The 27,122-nt window shown below is 39.4% G+C and overlaps 1 protein-coding gene and 1 long non-coding RNA gene across 4 annotated transcripts; one reads left to right on the forward strand and one right to left on the reverse strand.

Moving 5' to 3' along the window:
- Nucleotides 1-938: 938 nt before the first annotated feature.
- Nucleotides 939-21,468, reverse strand: LOC139373003 (uncharacterized). Of its 3 annotated transcripts, XR_011627517.1 has the most exons (8): nucleotides 21,324-21,468; nucleotides 20,898-21,233; nucleotides 20,539-20,692; nucleotides 20,280-20,355; nucleotides 6,167-6,259; nucleotides 1,897-1,940; nucleotides 1,478-1,801; nucleotides 939-1,352 (listed from the first exon to the last, which is right to left on the reverse strand). XR_011627517.1 is itself a non-coding variant. In XM_071112950.1 (7 exons), the coding sequence occupies exons 1-7, from the start codon at nucleotides 21,349-21,351 to the stop codon at nucleotides 1,222-1,224; spliced, it is 1,164 nt and encodes a 387-aa protein (XP_070969051.1). In that variant the 5' UTR covers nucleotides 21,352-21,468; the 3' UTR covers nucleotides 939-1,221. The 3 variants fall into 3 exon arrangements, 1 of the variants encoding a protein (XP_070969051.1); XR_011627518.1 differs by lacking the exon at nucleotides 6,167-6,259; XM_071112950.1 differs by lacking the exon at nucleotides 6,167-6,259 and having other exon boundaries at nucleotides 20,468-20,692.
- Nucleotides 16,337-26,836, forward strand: LOC139373004 (uncharacterized). The gene is made up of 3 exons (XR_011627519.1): nucleotides 16,337-20,571; nucleotides 20,635-22,221; nucleotides 26,420-26,836. It is a non-coding gene; the product is annotated as an uncharacterized lncRNA (long non-coding RNA).
- Nucleotides 26,837-27,122: the final 286 nt, after the last annotated feature.

A 27,122-nucleotide genomic window follows, 5' to 3' on the forward strand; every position in this document is an offset into this window, starting at 1 on the left:
AACGGACACTGACCTCTGGCCCATCTACCCATTCAGGTGGTTCAGAGGTTGGAGGAAATGTATAGTTCTTCTGGCATTCTTCACTGTAGGGATGATGCCAAGTTTCCACCAGACGTGACACTTGGCATTCAGGCTCAATCTTGGTTTCATGAGACCAGAGAATCTTATATATACATTCAATTCACTGTGCTTATGAACGTTTTGTGGACATAAAATACATCAATAGGATTCTAAATGGTTAAAAGTTCACATTTGGAATCGAGCTAATGATTAGCCCAATAGGTTAAATGCAGACAGGCAACCCAATGCTTTACCTATTTATTTATCACCACTCTGCTGCATCAGTTGGGCTACAGACGATATTTATTGTGAATATGATACCTGATAATATGGACCATGCATAGGCTATATGCATGGTCCAATATGTTAAAATCAATTCAACAAAAATTTTACCAATACGTTTGTTGGGCTCATTTCTGGAGGTGGAAATTATATTTCAGATGGTGTCAGTATAATTTTATTTTCATTCATTTGGAAGTAGAATGTCCTTTTGAAAAGTCACCAGAGCTGAGCTTCTCAGTCCTTCTAAATACATTTTAGAACAGAAGACACACTTACTTCATTCATTGTAAAATGAATGTAAAATGAATAAGCGAATTCATAATAATGGTCTTACAGAATGGACAGGCACCACCGGTGAGCAGTGAGTGATGAGACCTTGAGACATGTGCAACCACATGATCAAACCATTGTTGCTATTCCTTTTTGCAAACTGACTTTATTCAAGAGTATTGAGGAAGTGAACGTTTACTTTAAGTTAAAGAAAATGTCTTAGTAAAAGAAAAAGCTAATTGAAACAACAAAAAACACACAAATATGTTCAATCTCAAGTTCTCACCAAAATGATAGTCAATTGGCTGTATATAACTTTAATAGCCTTGTAATTGAAGCTTTATTGATAGGAGTGACACACTACACAATCTTATTTCAACCCTATTTCAAATGTATTTCCTATTTTGATTTCACAGATTACCCTTGTTTAAAAAAGTGTGATGCATTTACTCATCACATCTATAAAAAGTTCTAGCAAATGGTAGCCTATATTTTCAGTTTCATATTTCATACATATAGCGAGAAAATATATTTCAGACAATTTAACACAGAGAAGTTGCAAAACAAAGCCACATAAAATGGCACAATGACCAATTTATATGCTGTGAGTCAAAGAAGGTAGACCATTTGACTGAGGAGGAGAAACAGGAAGGGGCTGAGGTTCTGTCCTCTGAGGCTCACACTGCTGCTATTTGTTGGTTTAGGCTCAGGAGTTGGTTTAGGCTCAGGAGTTGGTTTCTCTGTATAATACCGAGGGACATTTTTATAGTGTTATCATACTGTATCATCAACTTCTTAAAACTGTTAAGGGAAATTCCAGTACTGTATAGATAAAAGAGGCTGTTACACTTGGTTGTAAACAAACCTTGAACAGAAAGTTCCACTTGACGAAGAATGTCCTCTGTTGGTATGAAACATGAATAACTCCCACTATTTGTGCTATTGAGATCAATCAGTAGGAGAGAGAAGTTGCCATTTGTCCATTCATCAGAGAACATACTGGTTCTGTTGATGAACTGAGAGTCTTGCTTGGTCAAATCTGCTTTTCCATCAATAATACTGTAGACAGTCGCATCATCTGCAGTTTGCCAAAAAATGGTGACATTTTTATGCTCCTTCTTCTCAATGTATGTGCAAGGCAAGATAACATTATCTCCCTTGAAGCCTTCAACTTTGACCTGCGAAGAGACTTTGGAACAGAGACATAAAAACAGAGACATAAAAATGTGCCTCCAATTAATCCATCTGACACTACAATACTAAATGACTATTTGAAATGAATACCTTGGGGTCCAATCAACAGGATCACACAAACCGGCAACCAGCACCTGTGGAGTTGTGATAGAGCATGTTATGGTTGGGAACGAGACTAGCAGGGTTATAAACACAGTGGCCTGGCTGAACATGAAAAGGAGGCTGAGCAACCAATCCTAACCTAAGAAACTGTTCATTTACTGTGCATTAAAATTACTTTGTAAAGCAACAAAAACAATACAGACCTACTCTTTGTTTCTAAGATGTAAACTAGCCAAAAGATAAGGTCTGCATGGTATTACTTGTAACTGTGGTAACTGAAGGTAATGCAGGTAACAGACGTACAGCAGTCCGCTTGCAGTCCAGTTTAGCGATGCGTAAGTAGACTCATAACCTGCAGTCGCTGCATTTATATCCTTAGGAAGGGTGGTGTCACGCCCTAAAATTAGAGATCCTTTTTATGTCTCTATTTTGGTTTGGTCAGGGCGTGTGTTGGGGTGGGCATTCTATGTTTTCTATTTATGTGTGTTTGGCTGGGTGTGATTCTCAATCAGAGGCAGCTGTCTATCGTTATCTCTGATTGAGAACCATACTTAGGTAGCCTTTTCCCACCTGTGTTTTGTGGGTAGTTATTTTCTGTTTTGTGTGTCTGCATCAGACACTCCTCTTCTTCAAACAGCCATTACAGGTGGGTTTAAGGTCATTAAATATTGTCTGGATGAAACATGGGTGGGTGACGGGAGGGTTTAGTAAAAAATAAAAAATATCTTTAAAAAAAAAATCACAAATATTGTTCTATAGGCTACATTTCAGTTTTTTTTCATTATTTAATTTTTAAAAGTCTGACATTTGGAATTGTTTTAAGGTCATACCATGGATCATTTAACTATTTGATTTTGAATTGTAGGACCCCTTTAGGTATAAAAAATATATTCCATCTGGCCTTTACTGCTATATAGCCCATAGAAACGCATTGATAAAGGGCTACAAAAAAAAGACAGTCAAAAAATAAAGCATAAGGAATACGTTTTTGAAGTGTTTGTCTGTCACGATTGTTTGAATGAGTGGACCAAGGTGCAGCGTGGTAGGCGTACATTTTCCTTTATTAAATGTACACCAAACAAAAACAACAAAATACCAAACCAACCGTGAAGCTAAATAATAGTGCTAACAGGAAACTATCCATAGTCAAGATCCCACAAAGCACAATGGGGAAATTACTGCCTAAATATGATCCCCAATCAGAGACAACGATAAACAGCTGTCTCTGATTGGGAACCATACCAGGCCAACATAAATGACTAATCACCCAGATGACCCACCCTAGTCACTATCACGCCCCAACCAACAGAGAATAAACAGCTCTCTATGGTCAGGGCGTGACACTGTCCTATATCTAAGAGATATAAGAAAGCTCAGGAAATATATCTCGCTATATATTTTTACACATATTTAACCCCTTATTTCTGTTGGAACAAAACTACCTCCATACTTCCATTCATGTGTATGGGTTACCTTTAGACCAGTCCCATGACAAAACGAAGAACTCCATAGTGTTCATGAGAGTCTCCCCTTTCTATACAGTGATCATATTAGTTTGTAGGTCAACCCGTTCGGATGCTACAGAAGCTTTGGTGAGATGACCGATTTTCGGGATGTCTCATGGTCTGACAAACAGCTTATAGCTCTGCCACTTTCCACCTCAGCTGCGGAAGGGCGACATAGGCGGAGTGGTCGATTGCGACACAGCCCACGCATGTATTTATTTTATCTGTAGCTTAAATTTAGGGATTCTGATAGGGATGTTTTTATTATGTTACTTTGAATATACTCAATGAGGTTTTAAGGCTACCTGGCATTAGTGCGAAGTCCAAGGCTAAAATAACTATATGTGTGCCAAGCATGCCACATAACATACATGCCTAATGCTTTTGCAAAGGACACAAACAGTTGTGGATCGAATAAGGCAAAAAGGGCCATGTTTGGACAGTTGAGAATAAAAATAGTAGAGATGGAAGATTTGATAAAGTGGCTAAAGAGGATGCTATCAGTGCTGGCTAGGTTATGTGTGATGATTGTGAGGTGCTATACAAATTCCACAGTCACAACACAGGGATTTCAAATAAGCCTACGGCACATCAAGGGAACTGTAGCCTACTGTTCAGATGGGTTAAATGGAAACTGAAATCTGGACATTTATCGTAGGTCTATAACCTCACACATAGTCGTATTATTAACTCCTACTGCAGAATGAAGCATTTCTTGCAGTAAAATTATAGGCCTACACACATAGGCTACATTTTGACTGGGGAACAGGAGTGGAGAATGACAGAAGAGAAGCTGCAAGTATCTAATTACAGACAAGTTGACTTACAAATAGCCTACCAAAATGTCGGAAATGATAAGCAGAAACATATAAAATCAGGTAACAATAAACCAAATCCTGCAACACCTGTCAAAAAATCGTTCTGCGGTCTCTGACTGTAGCATACACGCATTTTCTATATTAGCGGGTTTGGGTTGGGTGAGGACCTCATATTTTCACTTTATCACATATAGTCCGGCGGTTGCCAATGGGTTATTAAATTGCGTGTGAACAAACAACTGACCCGCGCACCACTAATACAGGCCTATCAACATTGAGATAACAGGAACGGACCGTCTTTACAAAACACTTCTTACATACATAAGAACAGTTACATTTGTTCGGTAGACAGATTTTTTCATGAAATTATGGATTTAATCATTAATAACACACATTTTCGTTACTGTCCAATGATTAATTACAACACTAATATATTTCCCCTCCACGTTTTTCAAAGCTTTCATCTAGTAATTTTAGAATCACTGAAGTGACCGAAGGTAGACATCAATCACCATTTGTGTTATCAGGGCTTGATAGTAACCATTTTTTACTTGTTTGAAGGCTCAAATCATATCAAATTGTATCGGTCACATACACGTGTTTAGCAGATGTTATTGCGGATGTAGCAAATGCGTGCGTTTCTAGCCCCCGACAGACAGTGCAGTAATATCTAACAATTTCACAACATATACACAATACACACAAATCTAAGTAAAGGAATGGATTTAAGAATATGTAAATATATGGAGGAGCAAGTCACTTGTCCCCCCCCCCCCTCCCCCAAAAAAGGTATGTAAAGCCATGGGCCAAAAAGGTCTGTAAAGCCATGGGCCAAAAAGGTCTTTAAAGCCATGGGCCAAAACGGTCTGTAAAGCCATGGGCCAAAAAGGTATGTAAAGCCATGGGCCAAAAAGGTCTGTAACGCCATGGGCCAAAACGGTCTGTAACGCCATGGGCCAAAAAGGTCTGTAAAGCCATGGGCCAAAAAGGTCTGTAACGCCATGGGCCAAAACGGTCTGTAAAGCCATGGGCCAAAAAGGTATGTAAAGCCATGGGCCAAAAAGGTCTGTAACGCCATGGGCCAAAACGGTCTGTAAAGCCATGGGCCAAAAAGGTCTGTAAAGCCATGGGCCAAAAAGGTCTGTAACGCCATGGGCCAAAACGGTCTGTAAAGCCATGGGCCAAAAAGGTATGTAAAGCCATGGGCCAAAATTCACTGGTATTGACAATGGAAGGCTGCTGGTCTCTGATCCCATGTATTATATAGTATCTCCTGCTGTTGTGGCTTTGAGCAAGGCACTTAACCCCCCACAAACTAAAATACTACACTGATGGGCTACTGTGTAAAACACATGGTCCGTCAACCTCCATCTGGAGAGCTTCTGGGTGTGTAGTCTTTTGATCCAACCCTGCTGGAACACACCAGCTTATCAAGGTCCTGTTGAGCAGCTGATGTTTTACAATGTGGTGTGTTCCAGCAGGGCTGGCGCAAAAGCCTGTACATCCAGTAGCTCTCCTGGAATCACCAGGAGGATGGTTTGCATCCCTGCAACATAATTACAAGCAAAAACATTGTCTTTATAAAATAATTCTCTCACTCAATGAACCAGGGATCAAATGGCTAAGGTGGGGAGGTATTTAAGAAAGTATATATATACACTATATATATATATATATGTTTTATTATTAACAACAATTAAATCACAATATACAAACATTTTACAAAAAATCTACCAAATAACACCGAAACTATGGATTATGGGGTATACATAAGTAAACAAAAATGTACAAGGTTTCACAGGCAATTAGGGTTTGTTTTGCTTTACAGTTTTTCAGATTATGCACCACTTCAAATAAAATTCGAGTTCAATCATTTAAAAAAAGAATGTTGGATTTTTTGCCCACTTGCATGTATGTACTGTAAATAATATTTACCATGCTGTCACGTCTGCTCCCGCTCTTCCCTACCTGCTTCGTCTCTCCAGCGTCAATACGTGACACATGCAGATTCATTGTATATTCTTTAATCTGATATAAATCATGAAACACAAGTAAAACACCTTTACCATCAAGACGAACCTTAGCACCAGTTGATCTAATAAATACATGTACATCCATCCAAAAGATCTTACTGCAAATACATTCAAAGAACACCACTTGTAGTTTCATTCTCAATTTGACAGAACATACTTCATCGATATCAATTTTAAATTGTCAGTACCTAGTTTACTGGATATATTACATTTATATTTTTTAAAGACACTTCACGGACTTCGTTATTGACACAATATGTTCTCCTTAAATTCCATACCGCACTCCCAATTCTATAATTCCAGTATAGTTTTGCAGGAGGAAAAGAAGGCTCGGTCCTCATCTTCCTAATAAAATTATTAGTGCACTTTTTATCCTTAACGCATAAACCATCTAATAGGACGATGAAACTGAATTCCACATTCCTCTGAAGAATGAAACATCCCTGTATACGTATTATAAGGCATGGAGCTATTGCATCAACAACGATGGCGTACTACTTCGCCATTTAATTTAAGGGGTATTATATTTAGCTCTGTTACATTTTAGGAGAAATTCAATGCCACCAACCTTTGTAAAAACAAGATTTGGAATATATTTCAAATCCTATCCTTAAATTGGAGGCAATTCTTGATCCTTCTAGTCTTAAAGATAATAGGATGTACCAAAATCAAGCACATTTAAACCAGCCATTTAAACCAGCCTGTCTACTTGTTTAATCGTTGCTTTGGGAACATCCAATGCCATTGCAGTATATAGTAGTCTCGATAATCCTTCAATTTTTTTGACAGCAATACACAACCGTTTAAAGACATCTCCCTTAACAACCAAGCAACAAACCTCTTTTTAACATTATCAGTGGTGGGATTCAAATTCAATGCGCCCTTTCTGTTTGGTTTTTACATATCTTAATTCCCAGGTATGTATTAAAATTTGTATGGGAATAACGGCAATAAACAATATCATTACATATAGCCTTTAATGCAAATAAATCACATTTTTTTAAAAACATTTAAAGTCAAACCAGATACAGAGGAAAATACATTCAAACAATCCACAGTTTTGGATAACCTCTGTTCAAGCTGGGCAAGATAACCAGATAAGATGTTCATCTATTTGTAAGGTTAAAATATTCAGTGTTCAGGGGTGTTCTTGACAGCATAGGAGTTACTTGTCAATTAGGCTATTCTAAGAATATTTTAAAAACTTTGTCAGAATTACATGTCCAGTATTGAATAGAGAATCGTAACCATTTTTTTTTTAGCGATTGAGAGATGTTTTTATAACCTGAGTATGCAGCATTGGTTTCATCAACGTCAACCGTGCACCAGTATCAACTGCGTTCCGGGCATTTGCGAGAGCCAGTGGGAAATTATTTTAGGACATGACAATGACATTCATACATGCATTGTTAACTAGCGAGAAAACCAGGCAAACTACACAATATGTTTTGAATTGGCTAGTTTGTCGGTTGTATATCATTATTTTACCTGCTGCACAAATGTCTCTCTCTCGCTCTCTCTCCTCTGGCTACGCCCTACTGGCACACAGCAGGAATTTTCCAGGATTTTGATTGAAGACCCAACATGGGCTATAACTGAGCAAACAACTCACTAACTAGCAATGAATATCAACAAATGTGCACACGACTAGGCTCGCTTTGATAAAAAAAAATACGCATATCACGACTGCATGATTGAAAGCCCGCTTGTGCCTGTCAATGCAGGCCTACACTCTTAAAATTAGGGTTTCAATAAGGGTTCTTCTCTAAGATCCTCAAAGTTAATCGAAGAAATGTTGTAGGTAGGGTTAATCGAGGAACCTCCTAAATAGGTTAGGGTTCTTGCAGGAACCTAACTGCCCAACTGAAACGTTTGGATTTTCATTTGAAAGGACAGCAGTTGCAGGCACTTAACAGAACAATTTAAAGAACTCCTCACTTTTGTGTCTGTAGGTATACAGAAGAGGAGGCATACAAAGTTATGTCAAGTGGTATTGGTATGTTAGACTGTGGTTTTTGATAATGGTTTAAAGGGAAACCTGTTCGATCACCATGCACTGCAAAATCATTCTGGCTACGGAGACAGAGAACATCAACACGCAAGGCATTCCTATACCTAATCAGTTGTTCTTTGTGGAAGCCTGGAAGGCTGTTATGTTTTGCATGTTACTGTTATTTTTTTTTTTTAATTACTATTAAAAAAATGAATCCATTCAATTGAGATGTGTCTTCCGCATTTAACCCAACCCCTCTGAATCAGAGAGGTGCGGGGGCTGCCATGATCGACATCCACGTCTTCGGTACTGGCCCAGCGCTCTAACCACTAGGCTACCTGCCGCACCATTACACTTTGGGCTCTGCTGGGAGTTAACCTCATATTTTGATCTTCTAATTCTGCTTTGCCACTAAAACCATTATAAACACTGACAACTAAAATATTGTGTAATTGTTATATGTATTATTATTATTATTATTCAAAATTGAAACCCAAAAGTTTATTCAAAATGTTGGAAGATCCATTAAAAGGGGTTATTCGAAGAAATTATAGGGGTTCCCCCACAGTTTCAATTTGAAGAACCCCTTAAAGCACATATGTCAGAGTCAAGGCCCGCGGGCCACATCCGGCCCGCAAGAAGGTTTTTTACGGCCCCTGGGATGATCTTGATTTATTATTAGAACCGGCCCGCAGCAAGCCGGCAGCCCGCAGATCTTTTACACGCACCAATACTACATTTCCCACAATGCAAAGGTGACGCACCGAGCAGTAGGCTGCTTCATTTCAATATTTATTGGCACAGCAGTCGTCAGCATCACAGTAAAATTAACTTTCAGATACCCATCAAAAATGGCAAAACGGAAGGTGGATACTGAGAACCGGGGGTTTCAAACAAGGTGGGAGTCGGAGTATATGTTCACGAAGGTAGCTGGAAAACCTGTGTGTCTTCTGTGTGGAGAAAGTGTGGCGGTACTGAAAGAGTATAATCTGAGACGACATTATGAAACGAAACACGCGGACAAAAACAAGAATATGGACATGGAACAAAGGCTACAAAAGGCAGAGGAATTAAAACGAGGCCTCAAATCTCGACAGGCTCTGTTCAAAAAAGCCAAATCACAAGGCCAGGCTGCTGTCAAGGCCAGTTTTATTTTGGCAGAAGAGATCGCTAAATCAGCCCGGCCATTTACGGAGGGGGATTTCATCAAAAACTGCATGATTAAAGTTTTTGACGAAGTTTGCCCAGAAAAAAGGCAACTCTTTTTAAATGTGAGTCTGAGCAGAAACACCATTGCCGAGAGAGTAGACCAGTTGTCCATCAATCTAAAAGAGCAGCTTGTGAAAAAGGGAAAAGATTTTATTGCATATTCCTTGGCTGTGGATGAGAGCACCGACATTTCTGACATTGCCCAGTTGTCAATTTTCATCCGCGGAGTGGACTCCAGCCTAAGCGTGACAGAGGAGTTTTTGGCTTTACGTCCTATGCATGGCACAACTACGGGGCATGATTTGTATGAAGAGGTGTCAAGATGTGTAAATGAGATGGAGCTGCCTTGGGAAAAACTCGTGGGTTTGACAACCGACGGAGCACCTGCGATGTGTGGACACAGGAGCGGACTGGTGGCGAAGATACGGGAAAAGATGCAAGAGGAAAACGCGACAGGTGAGCTGACAGCTTATCATTGTATCATACACCAGGAAGCGTTGTGCGGTAAAGCCTTGAAAATGGAGCATGTAATGAGCATCATCACGCGCACAGTTAACTTTATCAGAGCCAAAGGTTTGAATCACCGCCAGTTCAAGGCATTTCTGACGGAGTTAGAAACGGAGCATGGTGATTTGCCTTATCACACAGAGGTGCGATGGCTAAGCCAGGGAAAGGTGCTTCAAAGATGTTTCGAGCTTCGTGAGGAGATTTGTCTATTCTTGGACAGCAAAGGGAAAGACACAACACAACTCCGAGACGAAATGTTTCTGTGTGAAATGGCTTTTCTGTGTGACATTACGAGTCATCTGAATGCAATAAACTTGCAGCTGCAGGGTCGGGATCGTGTCATCTCTGATATGTACAGTACAGTGAAGGCATTTAAAACCAAACTGACTCTGTGGGAGACGCAGATGCGGAAAGAAAATTTGAGCCACTTTCCCAGCTGCCAGACCATGAAAGAGAAGCTCTCTACCAGTGCGTTCCCGAGCACACAGTTGGCTGATAAAATAGGTATGCTTACCACTGACTTTCGACGCCGATTTGCTGACTTTGAAGCACAAAAAAGCAGGTTGGAACTGCTCGGTAACCCATTTGCTGTTGACGTGGAAAGCTCACCACCAAACCTCCAAATGGAGTTGATTGACCTCCAATGCAATGATGCACTGAGGGAAAAATATGCGGCAGTGGGTGCTGCGGAGTTTGCCCGTTTCCTCCCCGGCACAATGCCCCAGCTGCGCATCCAGGCTGCTCAAACGTTGTCTATGTTTGGCAGCACATACCTGTGTGAACAACTGTTTTCTTTGATGAACCTGAACAAAACATCACACAGAAGTCGACTTACTGCTGAACACCTCCACTCAATTCTGAGGATTTCTTCAGCTCAGAGCCTTACCCCGAACATTGATGAACTTGTGGAAAAGATGGGACACCACCAAGTATCACCCTCAACCTCAAACAAGTGAACATTACTGTGCAATCACATATTTAGAGTTTTTACTCAGTTCAAGTTTAAAAGTTAAAATTTAATATTTGTTTTCACTGCATGTTACTTCTCCTTAAACAAAGTGTTGTTTTTGATTAATAGATTTTTGCACTTTATTTTTTTGTATTTCAATCCAATTATATTTTAAAAATATTTCAGTTGAGTGGATGATAGAAAATTGCTATTATTGTTTTTTCTTTGAAGTAAATTTAGCCCACTTTTGCTAAAATAGAAAATATAGTCTACTGATGGTGCCTTGAATACCGGTTTCTTTCATTTAATGTTCATGTTATGGGGATATTTATATAAAGGAAATTTGTCTTTTGTGTCTGTTGAAAATTAAAGATTACTGACAGAGCCATAAGAAAATATTGCTTTATTTATCTGATCATATTGTAATATATTTGTTAGGTTTTCAGTAGGTTCAATTAGGTTCACTAGACTATATGCGTCATTTAAAAATTTTTCAATGAACATTCGAACAGTCCGGCCCTCGTCTTGTAGCTGATTTTTTTATTTGGCCCTCCGTCCATTTGACTTTGACACCCCTGCCTTAAAGGATACTCCAGGAACTTTTTTTGTTTGTTGAGTTTACAATAATTAAAGGCGCTGCATTGTCAACCTGATGTCTGCATTGGCCGTGCAGCATTTACGGTAATACAGCCTATGCAGAGGTCAGGGCATTCATACTTCTTGCACTTCTGCTCAACAGCTCTGTGCTGTTCCGCGATCTGTTGTGAAGGGTAGGTTGGAAGATGGCGGCGAGTGCAGACGAGATTTCAGCTTGCTCCGAGTAACCTTAACTTTTTATCCCTCTCAAACTTACTTAAATGTAACGGAACTTGGCTTATAGTAAACACAGAGAACAACGCTTAGTTGACCGCTAATTTGATCTGAAACTTTGAGAAATGGAAGAAAAAAATGTGCGAAAGAGCAAAGGGAGGAGTAGGCAGTTTCTAGCTGAGCACTCATACATTGGATAAAAACCGCCACCTGACTCCTCGGGAGAAGAAATGGAGGATTCTGGACATTCGGTTGATTCTGAAAATGCAGTCAAAAGTCCCGCACCCAAAAAGACACAAATAATTGTCTTTGCGCGAACTACATACAGATCAACATAATCGATGCTATCTCTGCAAAGATAAACGAAAGAGCCGATGGTCTGGAGAAAATTATACGTGAAAACACATAAATAGTTGACCTCGAGATCTCTCTGAATCATGCATACAAGAGTATCGAAGAGCTTAAACTTGCAAACACTGCTACTTCTGAGAAATGCACTGTACAGGAGAAGACCATCGCAGGCCTGCAAGAGCGCTTATCCGAAGCAGAGCGATACAGGAGAAGGTGGGGGCTACGGCTTTACGGTGTCCCCGAGGACCTGACAATGTGAAGCGCTTAGTAAGATACACCTGTAACCGTGTGGCACCGGACTTCCCCGATTGATATATGGATATGTCTGTGGATGTCGCTCATCGTATTGGGAAGAAACAAGATACCATCGTCAGCCGCTCGATCATCATTCCGTTTGCTTTTCGCACAGTGAGAGATGCCGTTTGGAAGAAAGCAAAGGAAAGCACCTTTCTGAAAGAGAATTTAGATTCGGTGAGGACCTGACTGCAGCAGACAAGGCAGCAAAGGCAAAATTGTGGTCTCTTGTACAGCAGGTCCGAAATCAAGGAAAGGGTGGATACTACTACAGGGGAATCCGAGCCTTTTTCACCGACGGAAAATAAATACGACCGGGGTGATTTGTTCTGACGGTGGGTTTACAAGGTAGCTCCTTCCCCACTGCAAACTGAGCGTTCTATTTTTGAATTATGGTGTTACTGTTTACAAATTAAGACTTAAGACTTCTGTTAATACATATAGGAAGCAACTTTTTATAGAAAGGGTAGAGTTGAGATTGCATAGGATTTTTTGTTTGTTTTTGTAAGGACTGCAACGCAGATCTTGTATTTGTTCAAGAAACACATTCATGCAAAGAGGACTATAATTATTGGGGCAATGTCATTTTTTTTGGGGGGGGGGGGGCACGGGACTAATCATTCAGCTGGTGTTGCAATTTTAGCACACAATTTCAAAGGGAAATGTTTGTTTACTCAAATGGACACCAATGGACATTGGCTAGTAGCGGTAATCAACCACATGGACAAATTATTTGTGTCGTGTAATGTATATGAATTAGAGGTCGACCGATTAATTGGAATGGACGATTTCAAGTTTTCATAACAATTGGAAATCTGTATTTTTGGGCGCCGATTTAAAAAAAATATATATACCTTTTATTTAACTAGGCAAGTCAGTTAAGAACACATTCTTATTTTCAATGACGGCCTAGGAACGGTGGGTTAACTGCCTTGTTCAGGGGCAGAACGACAGATTTTCACCTTGTCAGCTCGGGCATCCAATCTTGCAACCTTACAGTTAACTAGTCCAACGCAATAACGACCTGCCTCTCTCTCGTTGCACTCCACAAAGAGACTGCCTGTTACGTGAATGCAGTAAGCCAAGGTAAGTTGCTAGCTAGCATTAAACTTATCTTATAAAAAACAATCAATCATAATCACTAGTTAACCTGTAGTGACGCCCAGCCCGTGAACGGGACCGTTATCATCATCTGACATTAATTAGCATAACGCAACAGACATAAATATTCCTATTCATGAAAATCACAAGTGAAATATATTGGAACACAGCCTTTTGTTAATCACCCTGTCATCTCAGATTTTCAAAATATGCTTTACACAAATGCTTGTCTAGCGTTGGCTGTAAGTTTATCATAGCCTAGCATAGCATTATGCCTTGCTAGCAGCAGGCAAACTTGTCACGGAAATCAGAAAAGCAATCAAATTAAATCATTTACCTTTGATGAACTTCGGATGTTTTCACTCACGAGACTCCCAGGTAGACAGGCAAAGTTCATTTTTTTCCCAAAAGATTATTTTTGTAGGCGAAATAGCTCCGTTTGTTCTTCACGTTTGGCTGAGAAATCGCCCGGAAATTGCGGTCACCACAACGCCGAAAAATATTCTAAATTAGCTCCATAATATCGACAGAAACATGGCAAACGTTGTTTAGAATCCATCCTCAAGGTGTTTTTCTAATATCTATTCGATAATATATCCGTCGGGACAATTCCTTTTTCTCTAGGACCGATTGGAGTAATGGCTACCTCTGCACTTTACGCGAGAATCTCTCTCGGGGCCACCATGTGACCTCTTACGCAATGTGCCCCCATACGGCTATTCTTCAACAGAAATGCGTAAAACTACGTCACAATGCTGTAGACACCTTGGGGAATACGTAGAAAGCGTAAGCTCGTTGATGGTACATTCACAGCCATATAGGGAGTCATTGGAACGCAGCGCTTTCAAAACCTGGGGCACTTCCGGATTGGATTTTTCTAAGGCTTTCGCCTGCAACATCAGTTCTGTTATACTCACAGACAATATCGTTACAGTTTTGGAAACATTAGTGTTTTCTATCCAAAGCTGTCAATTATATGCATATTCTAGCATCTTTTCCTGACAAAATATCCTGTTTAAAACGGGAACTTTTTTTTTCCAAAAATGAAAATACTGCCCCCTAACACCAAGAGGTTTTAACTACACATGGTTGATGATATTACTAGATATTATCTCGCGTGTCCTGCGTTGCATATAATCTGACTGAGCATACAAGTATCTGACTGAGCGGTGGTAGGCAGAAGCAGGAGCGTAAACATCCATTCAAACAGCACTTTCGTGCGTTTTGTAACCGAAGTGAAATGGCTAGCTAGTTAACTAGAGGGACGGAAGCTATACTGTTACACTGGCAATACTAAAGTGCCTATAAGAACATCCAATAGTCAAAGGTTAATGAAATACAAATGGTATAGAGGGAAATAGTCCTATAATTCCTATAATAACTACAACCTAAAACTTCTTACCTGGGAATATTGAAGACTCGTGTTCTGAGCAAGGAACTGAAACGTTAGCTTTCTTACATAGCACATATTGCACTTTTACTTTCTTCTCCAACACATTGTTTTTGCATTATTTAAACCAAATTGAACATGTTTCATTATTTACTTGAGGCTAAATTGATTTTATTGATGTATTATATTAAGTTAAAATAAGTGTTCATTCAGCATTGTTGTAATTGTCATTATTACAAACAAAAATAAAAAAATCGTCAGATTAATCGGTATTGGCTTTTTTGGTCCTCCAATAATCGGTATCGGCGTTGACAAATCATAATCGGTCGAACTCTAATATGGATACTGTTCTAGTCCTCCAAATAACTTACTTCTAGAGGAAATTGAAGAAATTCTTAAGTCTTCTGAGAAAATATCCATCCAGTCAGATTTTAGTTGTAGATTTTAATATGGTTTATTCTAATGAGACGGATAGATTGTCCCATAGGCCTAACATTGGTGTGAACAAGTTGGTGAATTTCTGCCAAAGCCTGGACTTAATTGACATATGGAGAGTTAAAAACCCTGGAGAGTAACAATACACATGATAGAGATCGTTCTCTACAATCAAGAATTGACTTGTGGGCGATAACCTCTAGTCTTGAGCCCAACACTGTAGAGGTAAAAATACTGCCTGCAGTCCTGACGGATCATAAAGTCATATGGCTGACTGTAAGAATGTGCAGTAATGATGGTAAGAAATACTCTGGTGGTTATTGGAAATGAAATAACTCATTGTTATTGCATGATGAAAAATGTGATTAAGAATCTAATTTCTGTTTACTGGAGTTTAGCACATCTAATGCAGAATATGGGAAATATTGGGAACTGCTGAAATTTAAAATCCGCTCAGCCTGTATTACTTATGGAAAACGGCTTGCTTTAAGAAGGAGATGCCAGGTAGTTTAACTCTCTAAGACAATTGCCGATATCACAGAGATTGAGCATCTTGATCTTAATGCGGAAGCTAAATTGAATGATTTACAGAATCAACTAGACACATTGTATGAGGAAAAGGCTAGAGGAGCCTTCATAAGATCCAGAAAACAATGGCTTGAAAAAGGTGAAAAGAACAGTAGCTACTTTTTTAATTTGGAAGAGAGTAGAGGGGAACTCCACATACTTCGGAAATGTAAGATTAATGGGGTTACCACTGAGGATAGAGAGGTGTTATCAGACTTTACCACTAAGTTTTATGAGAATCTTTACTCCTTAGATAACAATTTGAGTGATTTATAAGGATCTCCTTGATTCTATAGAGAATGTTAATTCGGTTAGTGAAGAAATCAATCGGTCATGTTGTCAAGAATGATCCATTATAGACATCCAGTACGGGGTTGCTCAGTTAAAAAATAACAAATCTCCAGGTTGTGATGGATTAACCTCTGAATTTTACAAAACCTCTGAAGAAATAGCACCTTTTATTTTTTAATAACAACTACAACATTATAGCCTTAATCTTTGCAAAAAGGTTAAAGCCTTCCTTGAATGATCTGATTGATGAATGTCAATCAGGGTTTATGAAAGGGTGCCATATATCTAATAATCTGAGGCTGCTGTTAGACTTGGTTGAGTATTGTGATCTATTAGATGACTTCCCTGTTATCCTATTTTGGGATTTTCAGAAAGCATAGTAAGTCACAATTTTATCTTTGATTGTCTTAAGCATTTGAAATTGTCGTTTTGTTGTTGTTGATGCTATTAGAACTCTGTATAATGGTGGCAATAGCTGTATCAAACTCTGTCATGGAACATCCTCAAGGTTTAACATTTACAAAGGAATACGACAAAGTTGTCCAATTTCACCTTTTTTATTTTTGTTAGTATCTAAAATCTTATGCTCATTAGTTCATGAAAGTCCATTTGAAGGCATTTACATTCCAGGCCAGAGAGATCAAGATATCCCAACTGGCGGATGACACTTCACTTTTTTTGAAAAATGTGTCTCAAACTAGATTATCATTGGATATCGTGAAGCAGTTCTCCAAAATCTTGGCATTAAATCTTTCCAAATGTGAGATGTTTGTTTTGAAAGGAGCTGTCAATCCAGCAGATTGTAACATCTCTGAAAAAGAGAGTGCAACCTACCTCTGTGTAAAGATCATTCACAACCTTAAGATATTTGGTGATCTTAATTTGAACCCTGTAACTGAATCTGTCAAAAATAATTATCCTCATGGTTAGGGAGGGATTTAAGTCTTCAAGGAAGGGTGCTTTAATCCAAAGCTGAGGGGCTATCTCGTGCATCCTATCTTTTAAAAAAATCTATTGACATTCCCAAATCCACGTGCTGTACCTTAGGCTATTGTACAACTTCATATGGAAAAACAAGCCACATAAGATAAAGAGAGATGTTATCACCAACAGGGTTTGTGACGGCGGTCTAAATGTCTTAGACTTCACTCTCTTCAATCAGATATCAAAGGTCAACTGGGTTAAAAGGTACATAAAACATCCTCATAGTTTCTGGAATATTATACCTCATTTTGTTTTTCAGAAGTTCGGAGGGCTTCATTTTTTACTACAATGCCCATATATTTTGGGTAAACTTCCTGTGAAATTGGCAACTTTTCACAAGCAGGCTTTAATGTGCTGGGCTTTGCTGTATAAACACAACTTTTCACCTCATAAAGGTTTTATATGGAACAATGGGTCAATATTACATAGAAACAAGATGTTATTTAACCATAAATGGTTCTTGAAAAACATTTTCCTTGTCAGCCAGTTAGTTAATATTAGTGGGAATCTATTTACACAGAGATAATTTATGGAAAGATACAACTTTGAGGTTTCAAGCAAGGAATATGACACTGTTATTAAAGCTATACCTAGTGGGATAAAAACTTTACTTCAGAATAATGCATATTTTGAAATATCTCCGATTGTAAGCGATATTCAGGTGAATGGCATTGGTCTACTAGATACGAAATTCAACAATCGTTTATTAAGGGACATTTTCTACAGGAAGTCTATTCCCTCTGCGATATTTTGTTGGGCTTCATCGTTTGATGTAAACTGGCACAGTGCTTGGCTTACTCCACGCAAATTTATGGTGACCAATAAAGTAAAGATCTCCTTTAAGATTATCTATAGATTCTATCCGTGTAATAGCTTGATTTCTAAGTATATACCTGATGTTACCAGTGAATGCAGTTTTTGTGAACTAGAAACTGAATCTATTGAACACTTATTTTGAAATTGTTTATATTGTGAACTGGACTGATGTAAAACTATATCTTGGCCTGAAATTGCATACAACCATTTCTAAGTTTGTCATACATACAACACTGATTCCACAATTGAACGTGAGTATGTCATAAATCTCTTTATTTTATTAGGAACATTTTTGTTACACAAATCAAAATTCAAAAAGCCCCCTTTTCTTATTTTTTAAATCTGATTTGGAAAACTATTTAGTCTTTAAAACATATACAAAACAAAATGTCAAAAAAATGTATTCGCTATATGTCTGTATTTGATATAATGTGGATAAGATTTATGACTTTTTTTCTCATTTCTTTGTGGAATCCCTCAGGCTGTTATGTTTGTTTTGCATGTTACTGTTATTAAAATATTATTTTTTAAAGATCTGTTGTGAAGGAAGTTGTCAAGGAAGTGAGTTTTTGTTTTTCAGGACCTCCCGCCCCCACTTACAGTGAACCAATCATGTCAATGCAGCGCTATATGGAGCCCTCCGCATTGTTACAACGCTTCGGATGCACACAGAAATGCAGTACGGAGCTCAATTTTCACATCAAGCATAAATGGTCTCTTGTACTCTGATAAATTCTGCAGATATTGGGAGGACAGTGTTACATGTTGCATGCAGAGGGAACTGATTTAATTCTGATCTGAGTAGCCGAGTTGTTTGATAATGTGATTTATGCGTGATTTAATTTTATATTCTTCTTGTCCAAGCGGACAAGTATTAATAATGTCGAGCCCTGGTTATCATGTTTGGCAGATATGAAAGAAAATACATTGTCTAGCTATGGCGGAATAGAAAAATGGCGGCCATGACCGCCAGGAGGAGTTTTTGTGATGGCTCCACATCTGAAAATGTTCAGGACCCCAAACTGTACAAGTGTAGACTCACCAAGTTTTATGCTTTTATGAAAACGTGAACAATTCACCAAAAAATTTGGCACCGATCACCAGGACTATTTGTTAATTTGTTGGGTAGCCAGGATGCAGTGGGAACACCTGCAGTGCTTACTATTTTCAGTAGATGGTGCTGTTCAACCAGTTAAAACACACCCGGTCAAATTGTGTAGTAGTGTACCACTGTAAGTGATGATGGACCAATAATTTAGCTTAAAGCTGCAATATATACTTTTAGGGCTATCCAACAAAATTCACATAGAAATGTGAGTTATAGATCTGTCTGTCAAGTAAGGACAAAAAGACAAGTGCAAATTTGCACAGATTATATGACCTGTATAATATTGATGCAGTTCTTTGACCACAGACTCGCCTCAAAGCCCTGAATAAAGTTTGCTTGTTTGCAGCACTCCTAAACGGTTGGTTTTGAGGGATGTCTGAATAGAAGACAGTTACAGTACAACTGGATTGACCCTTCATGTATAAATGGACACACTGCATTTTAGTAAAGTATAACTCATGGCAAAGTAGGGGAACATTAACAAACAATATAATTACTGACTAGCAGTGAAAAGGGGTGACGCATATTCAGTAGACTCTTTTAGTCATCACTGTAACAATGTCACACGACTACCATCATTTTACACTAAGCATTTCTAAGCATGTTCTTAGCTTGCCCTTATGGATCATGCATTATACTGCAAAACTAATTATTGATGCAAGTTCAGGATTTAATCGTCTTGGTGCTGTGTCACTGACTTCAGGGGTAAATGTAATAAACAATGCAGTGACTATTGCTTTTGTTATTTTAAACTTGCATGCAATCAGTGTTACGATATATCGGTATGCTTTTCATTACGTTATACTGTGGAAGTTGCACTATGGTTGCTAAAATTCTAATAGTTCACCTAATTTCAGATTCTGTGACAAAACAAACAAGCATAGTGTTGATAATCATCGTACCATCTAAACCGCTGTGAAATATATTTTCCATAACCAAAAAGATTGTATTTTCAGCTGTTTGAAGCTGGTGTACAAAACAGAAAGTAAAAGAAGCAAAAACAAAATTTAAGAATGGGATGCATAGAAATAGCACACACAGAACATATCTACCGCTTCTTAGACTTGACAGACAGATCTATAACTCACATTTCTATGTGAATTTTGTTGGACAGCCCTAAAAGTATATATTGCAGCTTTAAGCTAAATTATTGGTCCAAATTAGCTGAGACTGATGCAACTGTTTAGGATCTTTACAAAAAGTAATTTACCTCTGGTCTATTTGGCGTCTTGATGTTAGTTTTGAAGGAGAGTTCCTGTTCTGACATGGCAAGGTCAAGATTAGCACTGAAATATAAACCAACAAAATGGGAAAAGTTGATAAACAAAATCAATATGTAAATTCTCAGTAAACGACAAATGTTAAAATATTTCAAATCTCGTATTTCCATTCACTCACCCAGGATCATAACCATCAGAATAACATTCAGAACACTGTAAATGAACAGAAGACAGTTCTCCCATGATGACCTGTAGCTGGAGGTCTGGTTTGGATAGCTGGAGGTCTGGTTTGGATAGCTGGACGTCTGGTTTGGATAGCTGGAGGTCTGGCTTGGATAGCTGGAGGTCTGGTTTGGATAGCTGGATGTCTGGTTTGTCTGATTGGGATAGTCAGCATAAACATCTGTGCAATAATGCACATGGAAAAATCACTATATTAAATGTGCATGTAGTGATATCCACACAATGCCACTTTACAATTAAAGTACATTAAGTTGGTAAACAGTGCATCACACATGCAGCGTTGGGACAACATACGCTTGATGTATTTCAATAAAGATTTATGTTATATTGAAAGGAATTCATCATTGAATAAAATGTGCACTTACCAGCGGTCATGAGTCTGGTACCATTGCTGAATATCAATCTACCCTCTTCTTTTTTTGCACAGTAGAACACTCCACAATCATCTACTGTTACATTCTTTATTAACAATCTATGTCCTGTTAGTAATGAATATTTCTGTCTATAATTCTTATTGTAATAAAACGCAGCAGAACTCCTACTAGTGAAAGAGTGGAGTATGGCCAGTGGAGGCTGTGGTTGGTGCTGAATGTACCAGTATGCACTTTCTATGTTAAGAGAACAGTTTATGGTTGTATTCTGTCCAAGTTCCACCAGTGTCTCTGTCAAGCCATCAGCTCCCCGACAGCATATAAAGAGACCTAGAAACAGATCAGGTCATTCATTACATTAAACATTTGATTTGTTTCTTAAGTTATTAAATACATGTAGTAACAAAATAATTGTCTTACACAACAGATGTCCCACAACTCTCAGCATCGTCTCAAATGTGTGTTGTTGATTAGGTTGGTTTCCTGCTTGTGTAGCAGTGGTCTGTTAGAGCACTCTTTGCTGCTGTACAGACAAACCACTTTCTTGTTTGTTTGTCTTTTTATGGGTGCTAAAGGTCTAAGTCAGATCAATCATCAGGGCCAGCCCTATGTTTTTTTGGGGACCTAAATGAGATTTGGTTGCGGGCCAGTTTGTTTCTTGGACACCGATTAAGCGTAATCCTGGACTAAACACTTTCAATGGAGATTCTCCATTGAGCATGCTTTTGTGTCCAGGACAAGGCTCAATCTGTGACTGGGAAAGTTCAGATAAAGGCATTGGTTTTCATCATATCATATCACATTCAATCATCAACTCCTTTCAGTGCTTATGAAGAGATGAGGAAATGAGCTGAGCTGAGGAAAGGAGAGAAGCAAAGGATACTTGGAAAGGAGTGAGGTGAGGAGGATAGTGGATATCCAAGCCTATTGGCACACAGCCTTTGTATTTATTGTAATAGATACTTTCTGAGTTTCAGAATAAGAGCGAGTGAGCAGACACAGAGAGCATGGGCTCCTGAGTTCTTCTGCAAATAGATGGATTTACAGTTGGATAAACGTAGATAAACTTTTTTCACAGGGACTTGTGCAGGATACTAACCTCAACATCAAAAACTTCATTCCAAGTCACAATTCCATACCTAGAACCTTGATTTTGGACAAAATTACCTGAATGGACTATTGCTACCAAGGATTATCAATAAGGGAACTTCTAACAGACCAAGACCTGCAGAGGAAACATGGCGGAACATGGAAATACCATCCAGCACAAAACTGAGTGAGCAGTGTTCAGTCTGGACCTATTTGTGAAACCAAAAATGTAAGGACAATAATCTAGGTAAATTTAGTTATATAAAGCTTAATAAATGGGGCTACTGAGCTGCCAAGCTGCTAGGAAAGAAACTGATGGAAATTAGCACTGAAGTGTGAAGTGAGAGGTGTGAAAACTCTTGAGCCTAAAAATGGCAGGAGAGTTTCACCCCACCCACCCAAATGCAGAGGCCTGTGATAGTCAGGCTATCCAGATGGCCAAAGTGATTTACTTTAAGTAGCAGTTCTCTCTCTGCCGGTCTAACCCCAAGAAGTTCTGGAAAACGGTTAGACCTGGAGGATAAACCCTCCTCCTCACAGCTGCTATGTCTCTGCAGCCAACAGGTTTCTCCACGCATCGCGCAGACAGGAAAAAACATCTTTCTGGTAAAAAGAGGGGCGGGGGCGTATGCCTTATGACTAACGTGACATGGTGCGATGAAAGAAACATACAGGAACTCAAATCCTTCTGTTCACCTGATTTAGAATTCCTCACAATCAAATGTAGACCGCATTATCTACCAAGAGAATTCTCTTCGATTATAATCACAGCCGTATATATCCCCCCCCAAGCAGACACATCGATGGCTCTGAACGAACTTTATTTAACTCTCTGCAAACTGGAAACAATTTATCCGGAGGCTGCATTCATTGTAGCTGGGGATTTTAACAAGGCTAATCTGAAAACAAGACTCCCCAAATTTTATCAGCATATCGATTGCGCAACCAGGGGAGGAAAGACCTTGGACCATTGTTACTCTAACTTCCGCGACGCATATAAGGCCCTAATGTTGATGATGTGGTTGTTACTGACAAGGAGCACATGGCTGAGCTCTTTAATCACCTCTTCATTAAGTCAGGATTCCTATTTGACTCAGCCATGCCTCCTTCCCTGTCCAACATTTCCTCATCTCCCACCCCTTCTAATGCGACTATCCCCGATACTCCTCCCTCTTTTCCCCTGCCCCGCTACAAACTTTCTCCCTGCAAAGCGGTCACTTAGTCCGAGGTGCTAAAGGAGGTCCTTAATTAAACCTGACCCCCAAAAAACAGCTGGGTCAGATGGTTTATACCCTTTCTTCTTTAAGGTTGCTGCCCCTATCATCGCCAAGCCGATCTCTGACCTTTTTAACCTATCTCTCCTCTCTGGGGAGGTTCCCATTGCTCTGACCTTTTTAACCCGTGTCTCCTCTCTGGGGAGGTTCCCATTGCTCTGACCTTTTTAACCTGTGTCTCCTCTCTGGGGAGGTTCCCATTGCTCTGACCTTTTTAACCTGTGTCTACTCTCTGGGGAGGTTCCCATTGCTCTGATCTTTTTAACCTGTGTCTCCTCTCTGGGGAGGTTCCCATTGCTCTGACCTTTTTAACCTGTCTCTCCTCTCTGGGGAGGTTCCCATTGCTCTGACTTTTTTAACCTGTGTCTCCTCTCTGGAGGTTCCCATTGCTCTGACCTTTTTAACCTGTGTCTCCTCTCTGGGGAGGTTCCCATTGCTTGGATGGCAGCCACGGTGCATCCTTTATTTAAAAGGGAGATCAAGCTGATCCTAACTGTTATAGGCCATTTTTTTTAATTCTATTTTGCCCTGTTTATCAAAAGTGTTGAAAACTTGTCAATAATCAACTGACTGGCTTTCTTGATGTCTATAGTATTCTCTCGGGTATGCAATCTGGTATCTGCTCAGGTTATGGATGTGTCACTACAACCTTAAATTAAATGTTGTGCTGCTATTTTTATTGACTTGGCCAAAGCTTTTGATACGGTACACCATTCCATTCTTGTGGGCCGGCTAAGGAGTACTGGTGTCTCTGAGGGGTCTTTGGCCTGGTTTGCTAACTACCTCTCTCAAAGACTGCAGTGTATGAAGTCAGAGCATCTGCTGTCTCAGCCACTGCCTGTCACCAAGAGAGTACCTCAAGGCTCGATCCAAACTAACCCTGATTCAGGTGACCATCCTACCCATGCTAGATTACAGAGACATCATTTATAGATCGGCAGGTAAGGGTGCTCTCGAGCGGCTAGACGTTCTTTACCATTCGGCCATCAGATTTGCCACCAATGCTCCTTATAGGACACATCACTGCACTCTATACTACTCTGTAAATTTGTAATCTCTGTATACCCGTTGCAAGACCCACTGGTTGATGCTTATTTATAAAACCCTCTTAGGGTGGAGTGAGGGTGGAGTGAGGCCTATCTATGATACCTATTGCAGCCCTCATCCAACACATACAACACCCGTTCTGCCAGTCACATTCTAGTCAAGGTCCCCAAATCACACACATCCCTGGGTCACTCCTCTTTTCAATTCGCTGCAGCTAGCGACTGGAACGTGCTGCAAAAAACACTCAAACTGGGCAGTTTTATCTCTATCTCTTCATTCAAAGACTCAGTTATGGACACTCTTACTGACAGTTGTGGCTGCTTAGCGTGATGTATTGTTGTCTCTACCTTCGGGCCCTTTGTGATGTTGTCTGTGCCCAATAATGTTTGTACCATGTTTTGTGTTGTTGTCATGTTGTGCTGCTACCATGCTGTGTTGTCATGTGTTGCTGCCGTGCTATGTTGTTGTCTTAGGTCTCTCTTTATGTAGTGTTGTGGTGTCTCTCTTGTTGTGATGTGTGTTTTGTCCTATATTTTTATTTTATTTTTAATCCCAGCCCTCGTCCCCGCAGTACACCTTTTGGTGGGCAGTCATTGTAAAAAATCATTTGTTCTTAACTGACTTGCCTAGTTAAATAAAAATGTAACAAAACATTTCTTAAAAAAAAAACTGGGGTAAAACTTTGCAACACCAAACTTTGACTTAACATGATCTTCTCCAACCTCATCCCACTAGTCAAGACCTTTTAGTGTTTACTTCAGAGTTAAACTGTAAGCTTTGGTCAAATAGTATCTGTTTACTCTCCTCTCTCTCTGTAATTCAGGTGGACATTGATGTCTGTCCCAGTTCAAAATTGCACCATATTCCCTAGATGGTGCACTACTTCTGACCAGAGCCAATAGGGGCGCACTACAACAAAAGTGCACAAAACAGGGAATAGGGAGACATTTCAGACACACCCCACTTTCTACTCTTTCTGTCATTCTTCTAAAATGAAAATAAACCCTGTGTTCTTTACCCCACCATCTTCTTTATTCCGTCTTTTCTTGATATCTGAAATGGGTAAGGGGTATGAAACATGTAATACCACCTGAAGACCTAGTCATGCTTGCTTACGGCTCAGTGAAAACATGTCCCGGGTTTTGGACGACGCCCACTTGGGCAGCTATTACACTCGGTTTGCTTGATGCTCACCGGTCTCTTCTCCGCCCATGTTAATTGCACTCACCTGGTGTCCCAGGTCTGAATTAGTGATGATTCTTCCCTCCAAGAACGACATTGAACATCCCTGATTTAGATAGATGTAGGATCTTAATTTGAGTCGGTTTGATACAGCAGGAAAATAATCTTGAAGCAACAGGAAATGTGAATTATTATGTGGATTATAGCTAATGGACATTTTTGTAGGGGTTGATACATTTTTTGTCAGGGCAAATCAAGTCTGACATTTTCAAGTAGAAACTTTTACAAACTTTAGCAACAAAAGCATGATCAAATTAAGATCCTACATCTGTACTGTCTGCTGCTACTACAGTATTATAAATCAGCTGGCACGGATGTTTGATAGCAGGCTATCAATGTGCCTAATACTTAACAATCGGAGAGAGGGTAGGAAAAAATAATTTGTCCCTCTGCATATTGAAAACACACACACTGCTCCTGATCTGCTGCTTCCTTGGTTTATATGAACGTGCAGGGAGATTATTAACCTAGGTATTGCCAACCTCTATTTAAGCATTTTAAAACATACATTTTTCCAATTACGAGTGCGCTATCATGTGATCCGTCTATCTGTCAATTACAGAAACAATTACAAATACAGTAGGCTATGGCCAGATCAGCATTTCAGACACATCCCCTGGGTTAGTCACTTTTTACAGTGCTGTTGCTCAGTTTAGCAAACTACTGGTTTTTAGGTCCCTGGTCAAAAGTAGTGCACTATTTAGTGAATAGGGTGGCATTTTGGATGCATTGTCTGCATCTCTGTTTCAGACATTAACGACTGGCTGCGTCCAAAATGATGTGCATAGGTGGCCCTCGTCAAAACTAGTGTACTATGTAGGGAATAGGGTGCCTCTGTTTATTCTGTGTGCCTCTGTACCTTAGGTGGACATCGACATCAAACTGAGGTCCTGCCAAGGATCATGCAACAGGACCTTTGCTTTCCTTATCGACCACGGCAGCTACCGGTCACAACAGGACTTGATGACCAAATTGAATAACAATACCAAGCATCAGAAGAAGAACTCCCCTGTTAAAGACATCCTGAAGATCAAACTACAACCAGAGAATGTCGATCCTCTACCGTTGTTCAGCTACAAAACCATCCCCATCATCCACAAGGAACTCCTGACTCAGTTTGAGGACCTAGAACAGAACGAGGTGGTTCTAGAAGACGTTCTAGAATAAACGGAATGTCTGGGTTCCGTAGGGGTGACAGCCTTTCAAGAATGTTAATAAACCAAGAGAGAACTCTCTTGCTGGATAACCAAAATATTATTTTGAATAGTATATTGTGTCATATTGTACCCTTATCACTTATATTAAAGGAATATTGCATATTGTTTAACTACAATTACCTGTATATGTATGATATAAACTTAGCAAAAAAAGAAATGTCCTCTCACTGTCAACTGCGTTTATTTTCAGCAAACTTAACATGTGTAAATATTTGTATGAACATAACAAGATTCAACAACTGAGACATAAACTGAACAAGACTAACAGAAATTGAATAATGTGTCCCTGAACAAAGGGGGGGTCAAAACCAAAAGTAACAGTCAGTATCTGGTGTGGCCACCAGCTGCAT

The sequence above is a fragment of the Oncorhynchus clarkii genome, chromosome 18 (genome assembly GCF_045791955.1).
Source record: "Oncorhynchus clarkii lewisi isolate Uvic-CL-2024 chromosome 18, UVic_Ocla_1.0, whole genome shotgun sequence".
Lineage (NCBI taxonomy): Eukaryota > Metazoa > Chordata > Actinopteri > Salmoniformes > Salmonidae > Oncorhynchus > Oncorhynchus clarkii.